This window comes from Candoia aspera, chromosome 1, assembly GCF_035149785.1.
Source record: "Candoia aspera isolate rCanAsp1 chromosome 1, rCanAsp1.hap2, whole genome shotgun sequence".
NCBI classification, from domain to species: Eukaryota; Metazoa; Chordata; class Lepidosauria; order Squamata; family Boidae; genus Candoia; species Candoia aspera.
Genome location: NC_086153.1, coordinates 142,581,845 through 142,601,164, shown reverse-complemented (window position 1 = coordinate 142,601,164; position 19,320 = coordinate 142,581,845). Strand labels below are relative to the sequence as shown.

General features: G+C 39.0%; 1 protein-coding gene across 1 annotated transcript in view; it reads left to right on the top strand.

The window, feature by feature from the left end:
• The window catches only part of NBAS (NBAS subunit of NRZ tethering complex), a 189,778-nt gene that overhangs the window by 91,033 nt on the left and 79,425 nt on the right, over positions 1-19,320 (top strand). The window contains exons 36-40 of the mRNA XM_063314683.1: positions 755-922; positions 1,256-1,369; positions 1,569-1,692; positions 9,969-10,045; positions 11,334-11,471. Of these exons, the coding sequence (XP_063170753.1) occupies positions 755-922; positions 1,256-1,369; positions 1,569-1,692; positions 9,969-10,045; positions 11,334-11,471 (621 nt within the window). The remainder of the gene's footprint in view (positions 1-754; positions 923-1,255; positions 1,370-1,568; positions 1,693-9,968; positions 10,046-11,333; positions 11,472-19,320) is intronic.

Below are 19,320 nucleotides of genomic sequence, written 5' to 3'. Positions count from 1 at the left end.
TGCAGTTTTTCATGCCATTAGAACGTTCTTCTACAAAAGCTAACATACTTTGGCAAAAGTATATGTCAAGGAAATAATGCTTTATGGACATTAATAGACGCTATTATGGTCAGCCTTCTAAGAATCAATAATTCAGCTAAGCTTACTAGACAAACTGTTCTACTATGTGGCAACATCCTCCTTATTTTAGAATGGCACTCTGCCAAACAACTAAAACATGTTATTTATAGCTTTTTCTTTCACAACTTTGAGCAAAGCTTACTTCATTTGTTTACTGCTGTGTCTGTCGGAAGTTTTTAATGTCAACTATGATCATCTCATTGAGAATGAATGCTTCTAATTTGTGTAATTAGACATTCAGACTCCTCCTCCCAAACATTTGGAATAAAGCAAAAATCAATTTATATCAGTTGTCAAGATTCATTAGCATGCTTCTAATCAATAGCTGATTATTGTAAGTTTCTAGCACTAAAACACATTCTGAAAGATTACAGTTCAATGAAATTTAATCACAAAGCTTTGTTTTATTCAAGTTTGAAATTGCAGTATTAAAATATGCAAGATTTATAACTGAGAATGACATGTGCTTGTGTTACTCCATATTCAAATGTGCACTTACAGGAAATATAATGGTTGAAATTGGCTAATCTTTGGAAGATGCTTTATGCTTCCTTTGCATGTGTTGATTTAAAAAATATCTTCTTTGGCAGATTATACTGAATGCTTATGTGTTGTGTATTGCATAAATCTACAGGTTGATAACAGCTTTTCCTCTAGTCAGTCTGCTGATCTCCTGCAGTGGACCACCGCTAAAACCATGAAGGTTCTTTCTAACACAACTCTGACCACAAAGGCTATGTTGCATGCTGTCAGTGATCGACAGTGGTGGAAGAAATCAATAGCTTACCTTCGACCATTGCATGTAAGAAGTAACCATATGTTCATCTTCGAGTTGTTATGCCCTGGTCTTTTAAGTGCATCGTTACTTTGTGCTCCATAGGGGATTTTGCTGTGGGCTTTTGTACGACAACAGAGAATATATAGAAATATCATACGTACCACAAAGTCCTGGAATAATGCATTTTATCTTTGTTTGTGGCTGCTCAGATTTTCCTTTAACTTTATTGCTGGAGTGAAGTGGTGAATTGAAGTATGAATCCTCCTCTCTTGTGATATCTTAATATCTGATGAAACAGAATTTTATAAGGAAAAATATGTGACTTCAATATTGGCTTTCTCTGTTTGTTTCTCAAAGGGTCAAGAGTTTGGAGATGTATTAAAAAGTACCTCTGGAGCAAATGCAACAATTGAAAAACAAGGGTGTCATCCATTTTATGAATCTCTGATTGACAATCCATATCTTGCAGATGTAAGTTTAAAGCCTATTGGTACTGACTTAGACTATATTCTGTGGCTAGATAATAGATGAGACCTGATCCAACTAGCATTGTGGAGAGTTAACATATTGAATGTTAAGGGTACTTCTTGCAGCCCTGGCTATAATAATAATTCCAGTAGTAGTTGTAATAATTAACTATGCCACTATGCTTAAAATTCCTGTTCTACAGAATGAAATAACTTATACCATGTATGAGCATGCTCCTTTGGAAAGCTTTGCGGAAGTATTGCTGAGAACAGGAAAACTTGCAGAAACTAAAAGTGAAGGGCATGATCTGTTTCCTGCTACAGAAGGTAAAATGTATGCATTTGTATCCAGACATACAGTGTTTTTGTTTTTGCTATTGTTATTATTTCAAATTTATTATAGCCTCCCAACTCCAACAGACTCCAGGCTGTGTACAAAACCAAAAAGCCCACCCACCCAGCAGCTTTTTGCAAAGGGGCTGCTTTGGGCTTTTTTTCCCCCGCAGCTGAAGCCCAGCCTGGCCCAATAGCCAGGCCAGGCATGCCTCGTCAGCAGTGGGAGCAAGAAGACGGCAAGGTGAACTGGGGCGGCAGAGCACAGGGTGGCAGGGGTCTTGGAGTGCAGGGTGATGGCAGCTGGGACTGGGGTGGGGCAGCTGCGGCTTCCCGGAGCATGGCAAGCAGCCCCAGAGCTGCATGGCTCTGGGGCTTCTTGCCACCCTGCAAGGCAGGGTGCAGGGCAGCCAAAAGGGCAGAGATGGGGGGTAGATAGGCGGGTGGGGGGAGTTGAAGCACCCCTGCAGTCAAGTGCTCATGGGCTGCCAAGCACTCAAATTTTGATCACGTGACCGCAGGGGCTCTGCAACAGCCATAACTTCGGGCACCTGTCATAAATCACATTTTTCAGTGTGTTTGTAACTTTGGTCACTAAATGAATGGTGGTTAAGCAAGGACTACCTGTACATACATTGGCCCAAACCAGCAAGTATTATACTCTCAAATGTTAGCAAGGAAATTTAACTATTTATCTGTTTATTTAGTTATAGAACCATCCAACTCAAAATGACTTACAAGCAGGTTAAAAACATAAATGGACAAGACACTAAAATAATAACTGGACCAGGAGGACATATAAACTTAAATGCAAACACTCCAATAGGTTCACATTTTGCTCTGGCCTAGTGCCTGCCCCAAGAGCCAGCTTTTTAAGGCCTTCCTAAAGGACTGCAGGGTTGGGGCCATACAAGCCTTGGGGGCATGCTGCTCGAAAGGTCAGGCATAGCAACAGAGAAAGCATGCCTTCTGTGTCCCATGAGATGATGTTTTATTGATGGAACACAGAGCATGCCAACCCTATCAGATATTATAGAATAGGCAGAGGAAATTGGAAATATCCATGTCCTCAGCCACGGGGAATGCTCATGGAAAATAGATATGGCCAAGGCCGGTAACATGTGGTTAAAGCATACGTCTATTCAGGTGAATATATGGCAAAGGAATGAATTTAAAAGCATGATTGATTTGTTTATAATAGATCGACAATTAGTGAACAATACAGAGGTGATGAGAAGTTTTGAATGAGGGAGACCCATTATTTGGTAGTCTTAAAAGTGGATCTTAGGAAAAAATGGATGGAGAAGAAAAGGAAAGAAATGAAAGAAAAAGCAATAGGAGAGAGAGAGAGAGAGAAAAGTCCTGTATAAAAAAATAGAAAATAGATGTAAGAAGAGATGTCATGGAAGCTGCTTTGGAACAGAATGAAAACAATTACATTGCAAAGTGCCCCAGAAATTTGTGCTGCAAAAGAAGAGAATGAGAGAAAGATACTGCATAGTGTATTTGGAGGGGGAAATGTTGCAAAGAATATAGTAAGGGGGAACAAGGAAAGTTAAGATTTAAAAAGACAAACTGCAGAATGATTTTGATAGAAATAAAAATTGTTTTGAAGTGGGCAAAGCAGGCTAAAGAATGAGATTCTAGCAGTGTGAATGGAATTGCAAATAAAAGTGATTAAATTATTTGGGATGAAGCTCAAGTGAGGGAATGATGGAAAGAATATTCTAGAGATTTATATGGGAATCATACTGAAACATGATGACAACGAAATAATGAATGCCATGAAAACTTTAAAAAGTGGTTAGCATGCAGATATAGATGGTAAAACCGGAGAGATGTTGAAATATCAGTGTGGTTTGCTTTATGGATTGGTTGTGCATTTTGTTTAACACACATATGAAGATTCCACTATGTCTGACAATCGGAGGAGTGCCATTTTAGTTCTCTTCTATAAAAGAAAATGATGTAGCAAGAATGAATGCAAAAACTAAAGGGGATTAGTTTGCTCGGTGTGCCTGAGAAGCTGTTTGGCTATAGTGGGTAGTCTGTGGTTTCTTGCAAAGAATGTATGTTTGTCAAAAAAAGTGTAAGTGGCTGTGTATAACACTGCACTTTTGCCCTCTTAGTTATATGGGGGTGAGAATTGGATATGTCAAAAGAAACATAAGTTGAATGGAGTGGGAATGGGTTTCTGAAGAAAAAAACCAGGAAGAGATAGGGTCAAGAAGGAATGCATGCTCAGTGCATGTGGATTGAATACCAAAACAAATAACTGATACAAAAGACATATGTTGAGTTGGTTTGGTCGTATAGGCAGCGTAGAAATTGGATATGATGGAAACATGGGTGTTTCGGAAGGACAGAAACATCTGAATAGATACCGAAGATAGTGTTGGTATAAGCTAGATTCAGTTATATTTCCTTTTCTTTTCACTTATCTCTTGTTTTCAATTTATTTTCTTTGCTACTTCTTTTTCTTTTTCCATGCTTTGTATAACACTGATTACTCCCAAAGGGAATGGCATGATGTATATAAGCATAATGTGGTTGCCAAAATAGAAAAATCACACTAATTAATTTTGTTTACATATTTCTCCCCACATGGACATTCATACAAGATTGCTCATTTATAACTGACTTGCTTTAATGCAGATAAATGTTATTTGACATTGTTGGCCTAAGAAAATCTATCACTGTCAAAGTTCCCAAGGAAACTGCTGGATATGAGTGTGCAGGATGATGCCTTATGACCCAGCATTTGTATGATACTTCAGAGAAAAAGGATCTAGTTCAGAATCTTGCTAATTCCTTTTAATAAAAGTCCAATTCTTTTTTGGAGGATTTTCAGAGACTTAACAACCTTTTTAGCATATTTGCGGAACAAATGGGCAGAAAATCACAGTGTTGAAAATCAATGGTAAAGCACCCATTCTGCTTTATGATGTGGGGTGCTATGGGTGCTTAGGCGGCGTGTATACACTGCAGATTCCCCACCTGTGCCATAGCCATGATACCATGTTGTCAGGTCAGCAAGCAAAATAAATGTAGAGACTCTCCATTTCTGCTTCTGCATTGGCTGCAGTCAATACGGTCACCCATCCCTGTCATCAGGGTGAGCTGACAGTATTTCCCCCCTTCCTTTCCCATCAAAACATTGGTTATTTTATTTGCAGAATCATATTAGCATGAGAATAAAAGACTTCAAATATACAAATGCGTGCAAATGAAATGAATCTATTGTAGCAGGCGTGGACTAATCATGAAAAGTATAGTAACAAATCATAGTATTATTGAATAAGCTGTGTTCCTTCTTACTCACCCATCAATAGGCCATCATAGAAACCTCAATTTTAAAACATGGGTTTCCCAACTTAGGATTTTTTATATATACCATAGAAGGCAGAGAAGGGAGAATTTAACTGCTGCTAGTAAAAATTGCAGGGTGGGTGGGTGGGGGAGAATGACAGCTCTGTTGACCCAGTTAAGTGCTTGACAACTGTCTCTTTCTTATCTCTCTTCTGCAATTGATGCTGATATAAAGATCAATAATATGGTCTACTTCCCCACTTTGGGCATGACTTGGAAATTTAAAATGATTTTCTGTACCCTTTTGTCAGCCCAGTGCCACTTGTTACATATAAAATGTAAAAAATTATGGAAAGAAACACAAGATTCCTATTAAAATATGAGGCTAGTTTAGTTCTTCAAATCAGTAGCTGGACTTCCGTTAAATAAGATCTTCAGAATGTTGTTTTAGGGTTAGCATGTTTGTGTGTGTAGTCTTTCCAAGTAACATGTTGTAGGTAATATATGTCATTGAAATACTACACAGGTTTCAGCTGGCAATCTTAAATACTTCAGGCAGTTGGAAGATCAGAATAAATTCCTTCTGAATGAATACTTAAAAATTACCGTATCAGTTATGAACCCTTTTAAAAATTATTTTTCCCAGATATTATTAACTCTGAAGTTTATTAAGTGGAAAAATCAACTTTAGGTGCCAGATGTGCTGACTTTGGTTCATAGTATGTAGTTAAGTATTATCGGTTTGTAAATATGTATTCCACATTAAGTGCTTACAATAAAACCAAAGGTGCTATCTCATTTTTTTCCCTGTCATCATGTTCACAGTAGTAGCAGACAAACTATTTAAAAGTATATTCTCCGCAGCAAGTGAAAACAGGTAGTTGAGCTTGTCTAGACTCAGAAGTTAAGCAAGGTCAGGCCTGTTTAATGGTAGGATGGGAGATTACCAGGTAACACTCTACTGGGTAGATGAATAGCATCTGGGAAAAAGACTATGACAAATTACTTCCATATTGTTGGCAAGCGGTGTCCAGGAAATGCCCATGGAGGTATTCGTGAAGTCAGCAGGAGAGGAGCTTAATTCAAAAGCAATTTTACGTTTTGCCTACACTCACAGCAACATGTTCTAATTTTGCTCTTTTAATTTATTTATACACCCTTTAAAATATATAACCTAAATCGGCCAAAATTTCTTTTTTTGACACTATCTTTTCCTGTATTTTTGTAGATTCTGAACATTTCCTGAATATAAAACTAAACTACACGCTGCATTTTCAAGATCACTGCCGTAACAGTTTTCCTCAATCCTCAGCATAACTTTTAAATCCTTATTTCTTGATTCTGTAATTTCTCTGAACCCTTGATCATGACCTAGCTTGAGTCTAGATTTTGTGTTCAGATTTTACTTTCTTCTTCCTGATAATAAGTAGTATAACTGATGTATTATGATTACATTTGCATAGAGTGGAGTGGGGGACAGGATCTTAGTGAGAGCTTGAGAGCTTTAAAATTACACGGATCCTAAGCTTGATCTCATTAATAGTCCCTGTAAGTTATTCTGTGATTCAGAGTTTTCCTGTAATATATATTTCTTAATGCTTATCTTTTGAGAAAATCATGCTATTATGATTGGATAAAATGATAATCAGGAGCAGTATTGTACTGGGTTAGGCTGTTCATTTAATCTAGTTTAGTAATTCATACAGGGATCTTTTTCCAGCCTCTTGGAAATCCTGGTGGTTGAATCCCTGAACTTTGGATCTGCCACATAACAACAACAAAGGAAGTGACAGTTCATGCATAGTCCTGGAAACCTTTCTAAACAGTAGTTTTGGAGTATTCCGAGCTTCCTAGCTTAGTTGAGCTTCCATTGAGTCAGAATGCTAACACGGGGCTAGGGAAAGCCTTTGTACCCTTTTTTTTCTTTCTTCACTTAGCACACTAAAATACTTCTATATAATAGGCATTAGTTGTTTACTGTACTTAAATGTCTATAATATGCTGGCTCTGCATTAACCAAATATTAAGAAAGTCCATGTTCAGTGGAAAAACTCACGCTTTCTTTGTAGAATTTTCCATATCCAGTCCCAGACAGAAATCCGGGAATGCCATTGCTGGTTTGTGTGGGCTGTACTTAGTTGTTGTTTTTTTTATAGTAAATTTTATTAGGTTTCAAGAAAAGAATAAAAACTACAAAGAAAAAAACTAAAAAGTGCAGAAACACAAGATAATTTTTTTTAAATTTACAAAAAGATGTGGCTTCCAACTTTTAACAGCAAGGATATACAAAATTTCCATAATCAATCTCTTACTCTATATTAAACCAAAACACCACATTTTTTCTATACGTTATTCCACTTTAACACATAATAAAAATTACTAAGTACAGTTACTCATCCCCCTTATATTAAAATAAAGAAAAAAAAATCATATAAACCTAAACATCTTTCTCCCCTCCAAAAGATAAAACATATTTAACTATTCCCTTCCTACCAGTATTCTATACATTTCTGTCTACTATAATAAGAATCAAATTAAAAAGCACATAAGTTGTCTGCTATTATACTTAATAGTACAACAATGTTGTACTATTAAGGGACGCGGTGGCGCTGCGGGTTAAACCGCTGAGCTGTCGATCGGAAGGTCGGCGGTTCGAAACCGCGCGGCGGGGTGAGCTCCCGTTGTTAATCCCAGCTCCTGCTCACCTAGCAGTTCGAAAACATGCAAATGTGAGTAGATCAATAGGTACCGCTTCGGCGGGAAGGTAACGGCGTTCCGTGAGTCATGCTGGCCACATGACCCGGAAGTGTCTATGACAACGCCGGCTCCAAGGCTTAGAAACGGAGATGAGCACCGCCCCCTAGAGTCGGATTCGACTGGACTTTACGTCAAGGGAAACCTTTACCTTTACCTTACAACAATGTTAATAATCCCTATCTTAATAAACCCAAAAAACAAAGACAATTCAAAACAGTAATTCCATACCTTTAAAAGGGAATAACATCAATCAAATCCTTAAAGCAAACCAAGTAAACATTCTTTAACCCTAATACAACAGTTTTAATAATTTTCATCTTAATAAACCCAAAAAACAAAGACAATTCCAAACAGTCAGTCCAAATCTTGAAAGGCAAATAGCATCAGTCAAATCCTTAAAGCAAACCAGATGAACATTCTTCAACCCTTATCCCACTTCAAAGTAAACCAAAGCAGTTACATATCCCCATAATGTGCACAGAGCTTTCCTCTTAAAAGTATCAAACAGCCCAACTGCTTCCCTCAAAGATTCCAGGTTCTTTTCATGGCATTCCACCAGGAGATCGATTTTACTTATGGCTTGCAGATCACTTTCTCCCTTAGATTTCTCCAACTCCATTATCCAATCCTCATCCAGCATCTCAATAAAAATCCCAATCTCAGTCTTAAAAAAACCCCTTTCTATCACTCTTAAATTCCTCAGTTTCATCCACCGCATCACCAACCTGATGGCACATTTTAGATCTTGTATTTTCCACAATGTCCTGGATATCTTACATAAAAGTTTGATAGAAGTCAGAAGAAATCTGTTTAAAACCCTGGTGAAAGCCAGAAAGAATCTGTCTGAAATCCTCCATGTCTCACGTAGTAGATTATGGCGCCCCCTAGGAGCTTAACCAGCGAAAGTCGAAGATATGGAAGTGTTCCAAAGTGTGTTTACATAAAGTGAGAGTGAGGTAGCAGACAGTTCTCAAGGGAAAGTGAAAACAGAAAGCTGAAGGTTCAAATCAGCCAATTCAACGTGTAGGAAAATGCGAATATCTTCAAATTTAATACAGAAATAATAACAGGAAGACAGTTGTTTACTCTCAATCTTTGGAATTTCCTTTGGAAGGAAAACAAAATCCAAAACTTAAAATATTTTTTTTCTTAAAAAGTAATCCCAAAAATGATGCTAAGCACCAAGAGAACCAGCTTCTCCTTGCTGTAGAAAGCCTCTCTTGGGGTACATATACTTAAAAAAAAAAATACAAATCGGTGATTTAGAAATGGGGTAGCCGGTCTTAGTGTCCCTTTAAGGCTACAGCACGGCTTGGAAATTGTGACGTCCCAATCGAGTGTGAAATTCTGTTTGCAATCTTCTGACTACAAGCAGCCGTCTGGAGGATAGATGGGGTGATTCCAGATATTCTTGATCCGGAGAATGTTTCTGGGCTTCAGGAAAACCTGCCTGAGCCCCAAAAAAGTTACCGCATTGTCAGCCCTGCCCACCGAATCATTGGGCACAGCTGTTCAGTCTGCCATTCCCACCAGAAGCCTGGGCTGTACTTAGTTTGATGGCCCAGCAGTCTGGTTTGGAGAAAGGCAGCTTCCTGTGTTCAGTATTGCTCAGAAATCATTGTCAGGGTTGCTTCCTCCTTTCCTCACGCTGGGAACACTTAGCAGCTGGAGTACTGAATTATAGATTTCAAATATTTCCATAACTCGTTCATTGCAGTAATGGTTTGTAAAATGGTGATGTGTTTGCTGCTTTCTTTCTCGTGATAAAAACTTGATTAATAGTTGAGTCTTGCGTTACATAAAGAGCAGGTGATAAATACAGATGTTCTGACTGGAAAAAAACAATGTATTTCACACTAACCTGCTGCTTGTTTTTCTAAATGTTCATAACTTTATATCATTGCTTTAGTTTTAAAGCCAGCAGATTTTGGTGATGTAAATCAGCGTGAGAAATGTTTCAGCCATTCAGTTTAACATCTGCCCTATACTGTTCTATCTTGTTACCTTGACTGGAAAATAAACTAAAGCATTCTCTCAGTTTGATTGCACATGATCTGTTTAATTGTTACTGAACTGATTAACACTTAATTGAATGTATACCTGCCCCTTATGTCTGGAATTGAATAAAAAAATACAGGACTTAGTACGTACACAAGGTTGGAGATGTCAGCATTTGAATTTTTATGTCTCTTTCTCTGTTGCAGTCCTGTTACAGTTGGCCAGCGAAGCTTTACCTAATGACATGACCTTATCTCTTGCTTACCTGCTTGCATTACCCCAGGTATGTTCACAGATGAGACATGCTTCTTGACTGCTCTAATCTCTCACCTGCTTCTTGGATTGAGTCTGAATCTAATTCCCTTTGGAGGATGAGCATATAGTATGCTTCCGCTCAGTAATAAGCAAGCCTCTGTTATATTAGGTTCTGAAGAAATTTGAACGCATGATCTGATACGATGCTGGTAAGGGAAGAAATCAGACTTCCTCTTCAGTCTAGCGCACCAGCCTTTTCAGTCCACCAGTTTTGATTCAATTGACATGCACACTTAAAAGTCAAGCCACCTTCCCTGTCAGTGATAACAGAGTCCTGAGCCGCGCTACTTTAAAGCTGCAGCATTAAAAAGATATTTTTAAAAAAACTTCACACAAACAAGCTGTCGGACATACAGACTTCTTTTTCATCTTTAAAATGAATGTTGGTCTCTTGTGTAGACTGATATTACAGGCACAGGCTATATAAATTCATGAAATAAATCTTCTAAAACAATCTGTCGTCATATACCACTGAGTTAATTACTGTAGTTGTAGAGTTTGAATATTAGGCAGGCAGGCAGGCAGAGTCTAACACTGCATACGCTGCCTAGGGATTATTTATTTATTTTATTGACACATTCACATCTCAGACCTAATCCATCTAGCCAGGCTAATCTGAGCTGCCCCTACCACTTCTGATGGTCAGAGTTGGCACTTACAGACATTCCATAAGCACAGACTGTGCTTTCATCTGTCTTATTTCAGACTGTTAGACTGTAGCTATGATGGAGAGACACCACGACATTTCTGTCTCAGACTGATATCTTGAGATGGAGTAGACTTCATTTACTTTCTGGGAAACTAGGTTCTTATAGCATAACTTCCTTGTTCATAGCTAGACTGGGAATATATATCATACCATTTTTCTATATATTTTTTTTCTTAAGAAAGCTTAAGGCAAACAGATTAGGTCAAGTATGAATTAAGTATAGCCTAGATTTGCATATCCAATTAGCCATAAAACTGAATAGGTGATCTTAAGCCAGTCATAACCGATCAGCCTAACTTACTTCATAATTGCAAATAACAAAAGGGAAGAATACCCCTATAGCTCCTTGGATGGAAATATACAGTATTTTATCTTTTTTAGAGAGATAATTAAAAATTCAGCTTCCATGTCCACTCTCCACAAAGTATATTCTTTGGTTTCAGATTGTTTATTATTATTATTATTATTATTATTATTCAAGAGCAGTTATTAAAAGACATGATATGTGTATCACTATGTCTTAACTGCATTTATTCTCTCCTTCTAGGTGGTAGATGCCAACAAGTGTTTTGAAAAACAGTCTCCGTCTGCTCTCTCACTTCAGCTGGCGAGTTATTACTATAGTCTACAGATCTATGTTCATTTGGCACCATGTTTCAAGGATGAATGCCACCCCCTTTACAGGGTCAGTTTATGTTTTTATTTATACACACACACACCCTATAAAACTATGCTATAAATCCAATGTGCAAGTTAAATCTAGATCAGGAGCAAACCTACTTATCTTAGCCAAGTTGAATATTGCCCTTTTATCTTGATTATTCTCAGACTTCAGGCTGGGCATGATGATGAATCTTGACTTCCCACATGCTTAAGTCCATATTCAGGAAGTTGCTTGCAGCAAAAGCTGACAGGTACAATATAGTTAGATAAGTTTTTGTTTTTTTTTTAATTACAGACAAGATGAAAGCCATGCAATGCAATACATAGTTCAGCTCTGGAATTTACTTTCACAGGAAGCAATGATGACAAATGAATACACCTAAAAGTATCGGTGACTGCTAAGTATCCAGAGCCACGCGTTCCAATAGTATTGCTATCCAGTTTTCCACCAGATATGTAGGGTAGGTCCACTAAAAAAAATATTGGCACTAAAACTCCCAGAATTGTGAGGCAGCACGATCGGAGATTAATTCTAAAAGTGGTCATTTTAGCCTATTCAGAGAGTACCAAGCGGGCAAAGCTAATATATGGATATACTGTATGCTTCCACTTGTTCACTTGCTTAATTTTCAGAATTCTTACGTTTATATTTTCTGTCTTGGTATATTCTTTAGAAAGAGGAAAAGTAAAGAAATCCGATTCAGTTCATGTGAAGAGCTGGATTTTGAAAAAGAGTGGGGTATACGTTTGTTTTAATATAGGCCTAGTCCTGACGAGTGCTAGAATAATGTTGGTATATATGACTATTCTAAAAGAAGTCTTTCAGGTCCAAAACTTTGATTTAAGTTTTGAAGTGGTAGTTCTTGGGAGGGGTTTTGAGTAAAATTACTATGGTTAAAAAGAAGGCTTCAGCAACTCACCCTGCTTTATAACTTCCAATCCGCTTAGTCTGTCCAGAATGATGCCATGATCTATGGTATCAAAAGCCACTGAGAGATCAAGGGGCAGGATGGATATGCTACCACCATCCTGAGCCTGCCAGAGGTCATCCACAAACATAATCAATGCCATCTCCATGCTATATCCCAATCTGAACCCAGACTGCAATGGTTCCAGATAATCTGCTTCTTCCAGGGACCTTTGAAGATGTAGACCCAATGAGAATGTTGGAGCCTGGGAAAAAAATGTCTATGGCTTCCTTCAAAGCAGGTGGAACCACGCCCTCCCACAGAGAGGTATTTACCACCACTTAAACTCAGCCACATGTCTCCTTCAGGGAGGTGCTAACCAGCCAGAAGGTTAGCAGAAGGGGCATGCATCTACCACACAGGTGGCAAGGGTTAGCATCTGAAAGACCATGTCTACATCCTTGGGAGAAACCAGACTGAACTCTTCCCAGATAAAGAAGACTGTATCCACATCATCTCCATAGGACCAGCATGTTGGCAGATGCTGGGAAAGCCTTTAGCCCAGGAGAGGTCAAAAAAGTCACACACCAAGCATTTCTATAAAAATAATTTACTTACAGAAAGCAAAAACAAAAGCAAAACATATTTAAAGGACTTAGCTCCCTTTGGAGCAAGCCTTGCTCGCCTACATTGCCAGCAGAGAAAAAAGAGGAAGTGAGAAACAAGTCCGGGCAGGTTTTCTTCCCCCAGGCTATTTTGCATGAAGCACGTGAGAGGAGACAATCTAATACAACCTTTTAACCCGGCCAAAATGATTAGGCACAATAGCAGTCTTAATCTATTAGTAGGAAAACCTCAACACTCCCCTTTTTACACTACAGATTAAGATGCATAACCAATCTTCTCTGACAACTTTATATGTCTTTCCATTCACATTACTTTACCATTATCTCCCCTTTGGTTTAACAGAAAGCTACCATTCTTCTTCCTGTGTTTTTCCAAACCTAGGTTGTTATAATTCCAAGGCTTTTTAATGTGAAATGCCTTTTCATGCAGGCTTCTAAATCAAGCCTTTGTTTTTCTGTTGATGTGAACAGCAGCAAATCATCAACATAAATGCACAGATACATACAGCCTTGTTTGTCCTTCTTCATATATACACAGGGATCTGCTTTTCCTTTTTCAAAACCAAAATTCTACAGTTTTTCATCTACTTTTTGGTTCCAGGATCTAGCAGCTTGTTTTAACCCATAGATTGACTTCTGCAGTTCACAGACTAGATTCTCCCCTTTTTCATAGCCAGGGGGTTGCTGCATGTATAATCTGTGGTCTAAATCACCATAGAGAAATGCAGTTTGAATGTCATAGTGGTTAACTGACATTCCCTTGAGTGCAGCAACTTTTAACAGTAATCTAATTGATTCACCTTTAGTAACTGGTGCAAAAGTCTTGTCAAAGTCTAAATCTTTCCTTTGAGTGAACCCTTTCGCAACCAATCTTGCTTTATATTTTTGGATTTTGCCATCAGCATCCCTTTTCAGTTTGAAAACCCACCTACAACCCAGACAGCGTTCATTGGGAGGTAGATTTACCAGTTTCCATGTTTTATTTTCTTTCAAGGATGCTAATTCCTGTTGCATGGCAGAATGCCAATTTTGTGCAATCTCTGGTGGTAAAGCATTCACTTGTTCTAAAGACTCAGGTTCCGTGAATATGTGAAAAGCCTTTACTGTTTCAGCCTGAAAACGTGATGGAGGAACGCCTTTATTACTCCTCTGAGATCTGCGAGGTAATACAGGGCTTAAATTTTGACTCCTATCACTTTCCTGAGAAGCATCTGTCTCATCAGACAGATCTTCAATTTGCTTTTCTGGTTTAATGTCCTCATCAGGCAAAAGATCACCATCAGCAAGTCCTTGCTGTTCTCTTGTGGTGGTCAGTTCAACTGGAGAGCTAGAATTTAATCTCCCCCAGTTTTGTTCAGCAAAAGAAGCGCTTTTGCTAATTATTAATTTCTCTCCCATTATGAACCTGTAGCTCCTCTGGCTTTGTTCATAGCCAACAAAGATGGCTTTCTTTGTTGTGGGGCCTCCTTTCCTTCTCTGCTGTTTTGGAATGTGAACCCATGCAGTGCTACCAAACACTCTAAGATGGCTTACCTTTGGTTTCACACCATAAAACAAATGGAATGGAGTGTCCTGAATCATAGAGTTATACAACCTGTTCTGAACATAAGTGGCAGTCGATATTGCCTCTCCCCAGAACTTAAAACATAATCGTGAATCTTTTAACATGCATTCCATCGCATTTTGCAAGGTTCTGCCCTTTCTTTCAGCAACACCATTTTGCTGAGGGGTGTACGGGTTAGAAAGAATTTGTTCTATCCCCTTTTCCACTAGGAACCTTCTGAATTTGTGAGAAAGGTATTCTCCTCCTCTATCACATTGGAGTGCAGATACAGGCCTAGGGAATTTTCCATTTGCCCATGTCACAAAACTTTTAAATTTCTCAAATGCCTGATCTTTATGTTTTAAGATGTAGATAAATGTGTATCTTGAGAAATCATCAATGATTGTCATTGCATACCTTGCTTGTCCAAGACTTGGAGCAAAAGGACCAATAATGTCAGAGTGTACAATTTCCAAAGGTCTAGTTGTAACTCTGTCACTGTGCTTACTCACAGGAGCTTTTAGTGTTTTGCATTCTTTGCAAACTACACAGTCTAAGTATTTATCACAGGGTTTTATCTTTAGGTCAGCACACAGCTGTGGCATTTGTGCTATATACTTGAAATTAGCATGACCAAATCTCCTGTGCATCAGGTGTACACATTGGTCATGATATGGAGTGTTGCCAACTGCAGCCTTGCAGCTTGGCTTCCTTGCATTTTGCACAATGTACAAGGAGTCTTTTAACATACCAGTAGCACACAATTTCCCATTTTTACGTATCTCACAACCATTTTTCTTAAATGTTATGATATACCCTGTTGCAGCCAATTGTGCCACAGATAAAAGGTTTGATTGTAAATTTGGCACATACAACACACCTTTTACAGTTTCTCCTAAGCAGGATAAATACAAGTCACCTTGTCCCATAATTTTGGTCACAGACCCATCAGCCAAAGATACACTTTGTCTTTCAATTTTAGACAGTGACACAAAAGAGCTTTTACAATTACATAAATGACAACTGGCCCCAGAATCTTAACACCCATACATCAGAATTACCCTTCTCAGCAACCTGTGCAATTTGGGTTGTCTGAAGAGCCTTCTTCTGTGTTGCCCTTGTGTTCTTCTTTTCTGTCTTTCTACTCTTGGGTCTCATGGCACAGTCTCTTTGCAAATGTCCAGCTGAACCACAAGTGAAGCATCGCTGGCTTGCTAGCGCTGTGGCCTCAGGTTCCTTTCCCTTCTTTTCCCTCATTTTCTGGTCTTACAGCTTTCCAGAAGAGATGGGGGGGGATCTTTCCTCTCTCTTCTCCCATTCAGCGAGTAAGCGCTGTGTAACATACGATGGGGTGAGGTCTGCTTCAGGCATAGCCTCCAGGGTACAAATCAGCGTGTCCCACGTTTCATTTAGTGAGGACAGGAGGATATAGGATTTTGTGAGAGGTGTAAATTCCATTCCTCTCTCCTGCAACTCAACAAACAGCTGCTGAATATAATGCAGGTGCTCAGGAAGGCTTTCTCCTTCTGCAAGGTAGGCTCTGTACAGCTTTTTCGTCAGAGTAACTTTACTCCCTGCTGTTGCCTTTACATATAAGTCTCTCAAAGCGTCCCAAAGTTGCTTTGCAGACTGCATGCCTCGCACGTGGACTAGCTGATTGTCCTCAACTCCCAGGATAATGGTGGCTCTAGCCCGCTCATCCTGTCTCAGCCATTCAGCACTGGGATTTTGGGGGCTTTGCTCACCAATTTGCAGCCAAAGATTCTCTCTGCGAAGATACATTTCCATCTTCAGGGCCCAATTCAAATAGTTGGTCTCTGATAGGCGCTCCAGAGGCATCGCTGAGGGCTGGGAGGTAGCCATGGCTTCTTCCTTTTTTTGCAAGTCACCTCAGCTAGCTTCTTTGTCCTGCAGACCGGCAGTTGCTGGAAAATCTCCAGGTGGCTCCAAAGAAAATCTTCACAGGTCTTTGCTACCTGCCTTTAAATTGTGCATGAGGTGTGGAGTTGATCTCTCTTGGTTTTACTGGGTTTTACTGGGCCCATAACCTGTTGGCAGATGCTGGGAAAGCCTTTAGCCCAGGAGAGGTCAAAAAAGCCACACACCAAGCATTTCTATAAAAATAATTTATTTACAGAAAGCAAAAACAAAAGCAAAACATATTTAAAGGACTTAGCTCCCTTTGGAGCAAGCCTTGCTCGCCTACATTGCCGGCAGAGAAAAAAGAGGAAGTGAGAAACAAGTCCGGGCAGGTTTTCTTCCCCCAGGCTATTTTGCATGAAGCACGTGAGAGGAGACAATCTAATGCAACCTTTTAACCCGGCCAAAATGATTAGGCACAATAGCAGTCTTAATCTATTAGTAGGAAAACCTCAACACAGCACAGTCCAACTCCAAGCAGGTCTGAGCAACTTTATCCATCAGATGCTGAGCATAATCTTCACAATAACCCTGCAGAGGTCACCTGAAGTAAGGTTGCCGGGCAGCTATCTGCAGACTCAACATGGGTGGAGAAATAAGCACATTTTGCTCCCTTTATTGCCACAAGGTAGTCCTTAATGCAAGCTATTATTTGATTGTTGAATTAGGTATTAGCTGCACAGGGGAATAACAGAGACCTGTATATTAAACGTGGGTTTGCTATCAGCATGTCTAGTTAAATCTTCAACTTCATAAATTGGCAAGAGAGCAGTGTAGATGGAACGGTCATATTTTGTAGATCTGATAAGCTTTTTAAATCCCAGCATAAGTGAAACATACTTTCTGGAATCTAGCTGTATGGTATCAGACAAATAAATGGTGTTTTGATTATTGGTAACTTAAATGAAACCTTTATTAGGCTACTGCTATGAAGAGCAACCTGTAATATTTTATAAAAATAGAATGGGATGTAATGAAATCTATAGGAAGCTATATTGCTATCAAGGAAATTGGAAATACTAATAATGCATTATTACATTGAATGTACTTGAGTGTAGCTCTTTGGCTAACCTTTATACATGCTACTAGAAGAATAGTAGATTCTTCTATAAAAATTCCATAATTCCCAGTACTTAAATATCCTACGTGCAAAATTATGCTACGTATGGTGTAAAATTATTTTTATTTCACTGTGCTAATGCTAAAAGGGGAAACATCACTATCCTAGAACAATCTTCCATAAAGAAGTGACTTCCAAATTTTGTTAGGTTATGATTATGCGGATATGCTATCCCCACCAGGTATTCTGGTGGGGATAGCAAGAATTGTAGTTCAACGTATTTGTTTGGGGAAAGTGAACTGAGAATCTTTAAACATACAGCAATATCTTCCTGTTCTTTTTTCTCTTCAAAATGTATCAAACTATTGTACATAATAGATGCATAGTAAACTAATATTTATTTCTAGTTCTTTCTTTTTAAAAATGGGTTTGGGATGGGGGCTTTTTTTGATGTTTGAACAGGTATAACAGTATAACAGTTTGTGGAGCTTTCGGTGAGGTTTTGTGGTGGACTAGACATCTCTGAAGGGACGCGGTGGCGCTGCGGGTTAAACCGCTGAGCTGTCGATCGGAAGGTCGGCGGTTCGAAACCGCGCGGCGGGGTGAGCTCCTGTTGCTCGTCCCAGCTTCTGCACACCAAGCAGTTCGAAAACATGCAAATGTGAGTAGATTAATTGGTACCGCTTCGGCGGGAAGGTAACGGCGTTCCGTGAGTCATGCTGGCCACATGACCCGGAAGTGTCCTATGGACAACGCCGGCTCCAAGGCTTAGAAACGGAGATGAGCACCGCCCCCTAGAGTCGGACACGACTGGACTTTACGTCAAGGGAAACCTTTACCTTTACCTAGACATCTCTGAAGTAGCAGAGACGGTGTGATAGTGAACAGTGGCTAGCAGGGATTTCCAGCCAGCAAAAGTCTTTCTGGATAAAGGAGAGACAGAGAGATTACCCACTTGTGCCCCAGACAGCTGCTCCTTGGGAGGAGACTGTGGGATGGAAGTCTTGCAGTTTTCTCATGAGTAGAGTGGCTGGGGGACGAGGGAGGAAGAGCTTGCTTGCAGACGCAGCAAAACCTTTTAAAGGACACTAAGTTCGACCAACTCTCCGTTTCTCAATTACTTTAGGATACAATCAATTTATAGTTGAAAACAGGTCTTTGAAAACAGTGAGACAAATAAAAAAACTTCTCAGTGAGTCAGCCTTCCCTCCGAATTACAGAAAGCAAAACAGAGAGGAAAATAATACCTTTAAAAGTCCTTAAAATAATAGCAAAGATTTTGACTAAGAAAGTTAGAAACAAATAAATTATACAGTATAATTTAAAAGATAAATATTTTGGTGAAAGTGCTTTTGGCGTTATTTGGAATTAACTAAATAAACAGATCAGACTTTCTTGGGAATATTAATTGTTTGACATCAAAAGGAAAAGATAATTGGTGGAATTTACAATAAGGAGATGAGTGTAATATGAGACGGATTGTGTCATTAAAACTACAGAAAGACAGATTGGACTAAAGCCTTAAGAGTGTAGAGAAGGCAAAAGAGGGGGAGAAAAGGAGAAGCCTGCTATTTATCTTCATCTTCGTAATTGACTTACTTTTACTTTTGGATTATAAATTTTTAAAAATGGCTATCACCAGAAAAGCTGCAAAGCAGGGTGAGGGAAGGAGAGGTCCATTAGAGCAATCGACAGAAAAGGGAATTACACCAAAAATATTACAAAAAATGTTTGAAGGCAGGTATCTGAAAAAGCAGGTATCTGAATTTGTTAAATCTCTTAAAAGTGAGCTGGTTGCTTTTGGAGTGAGAATG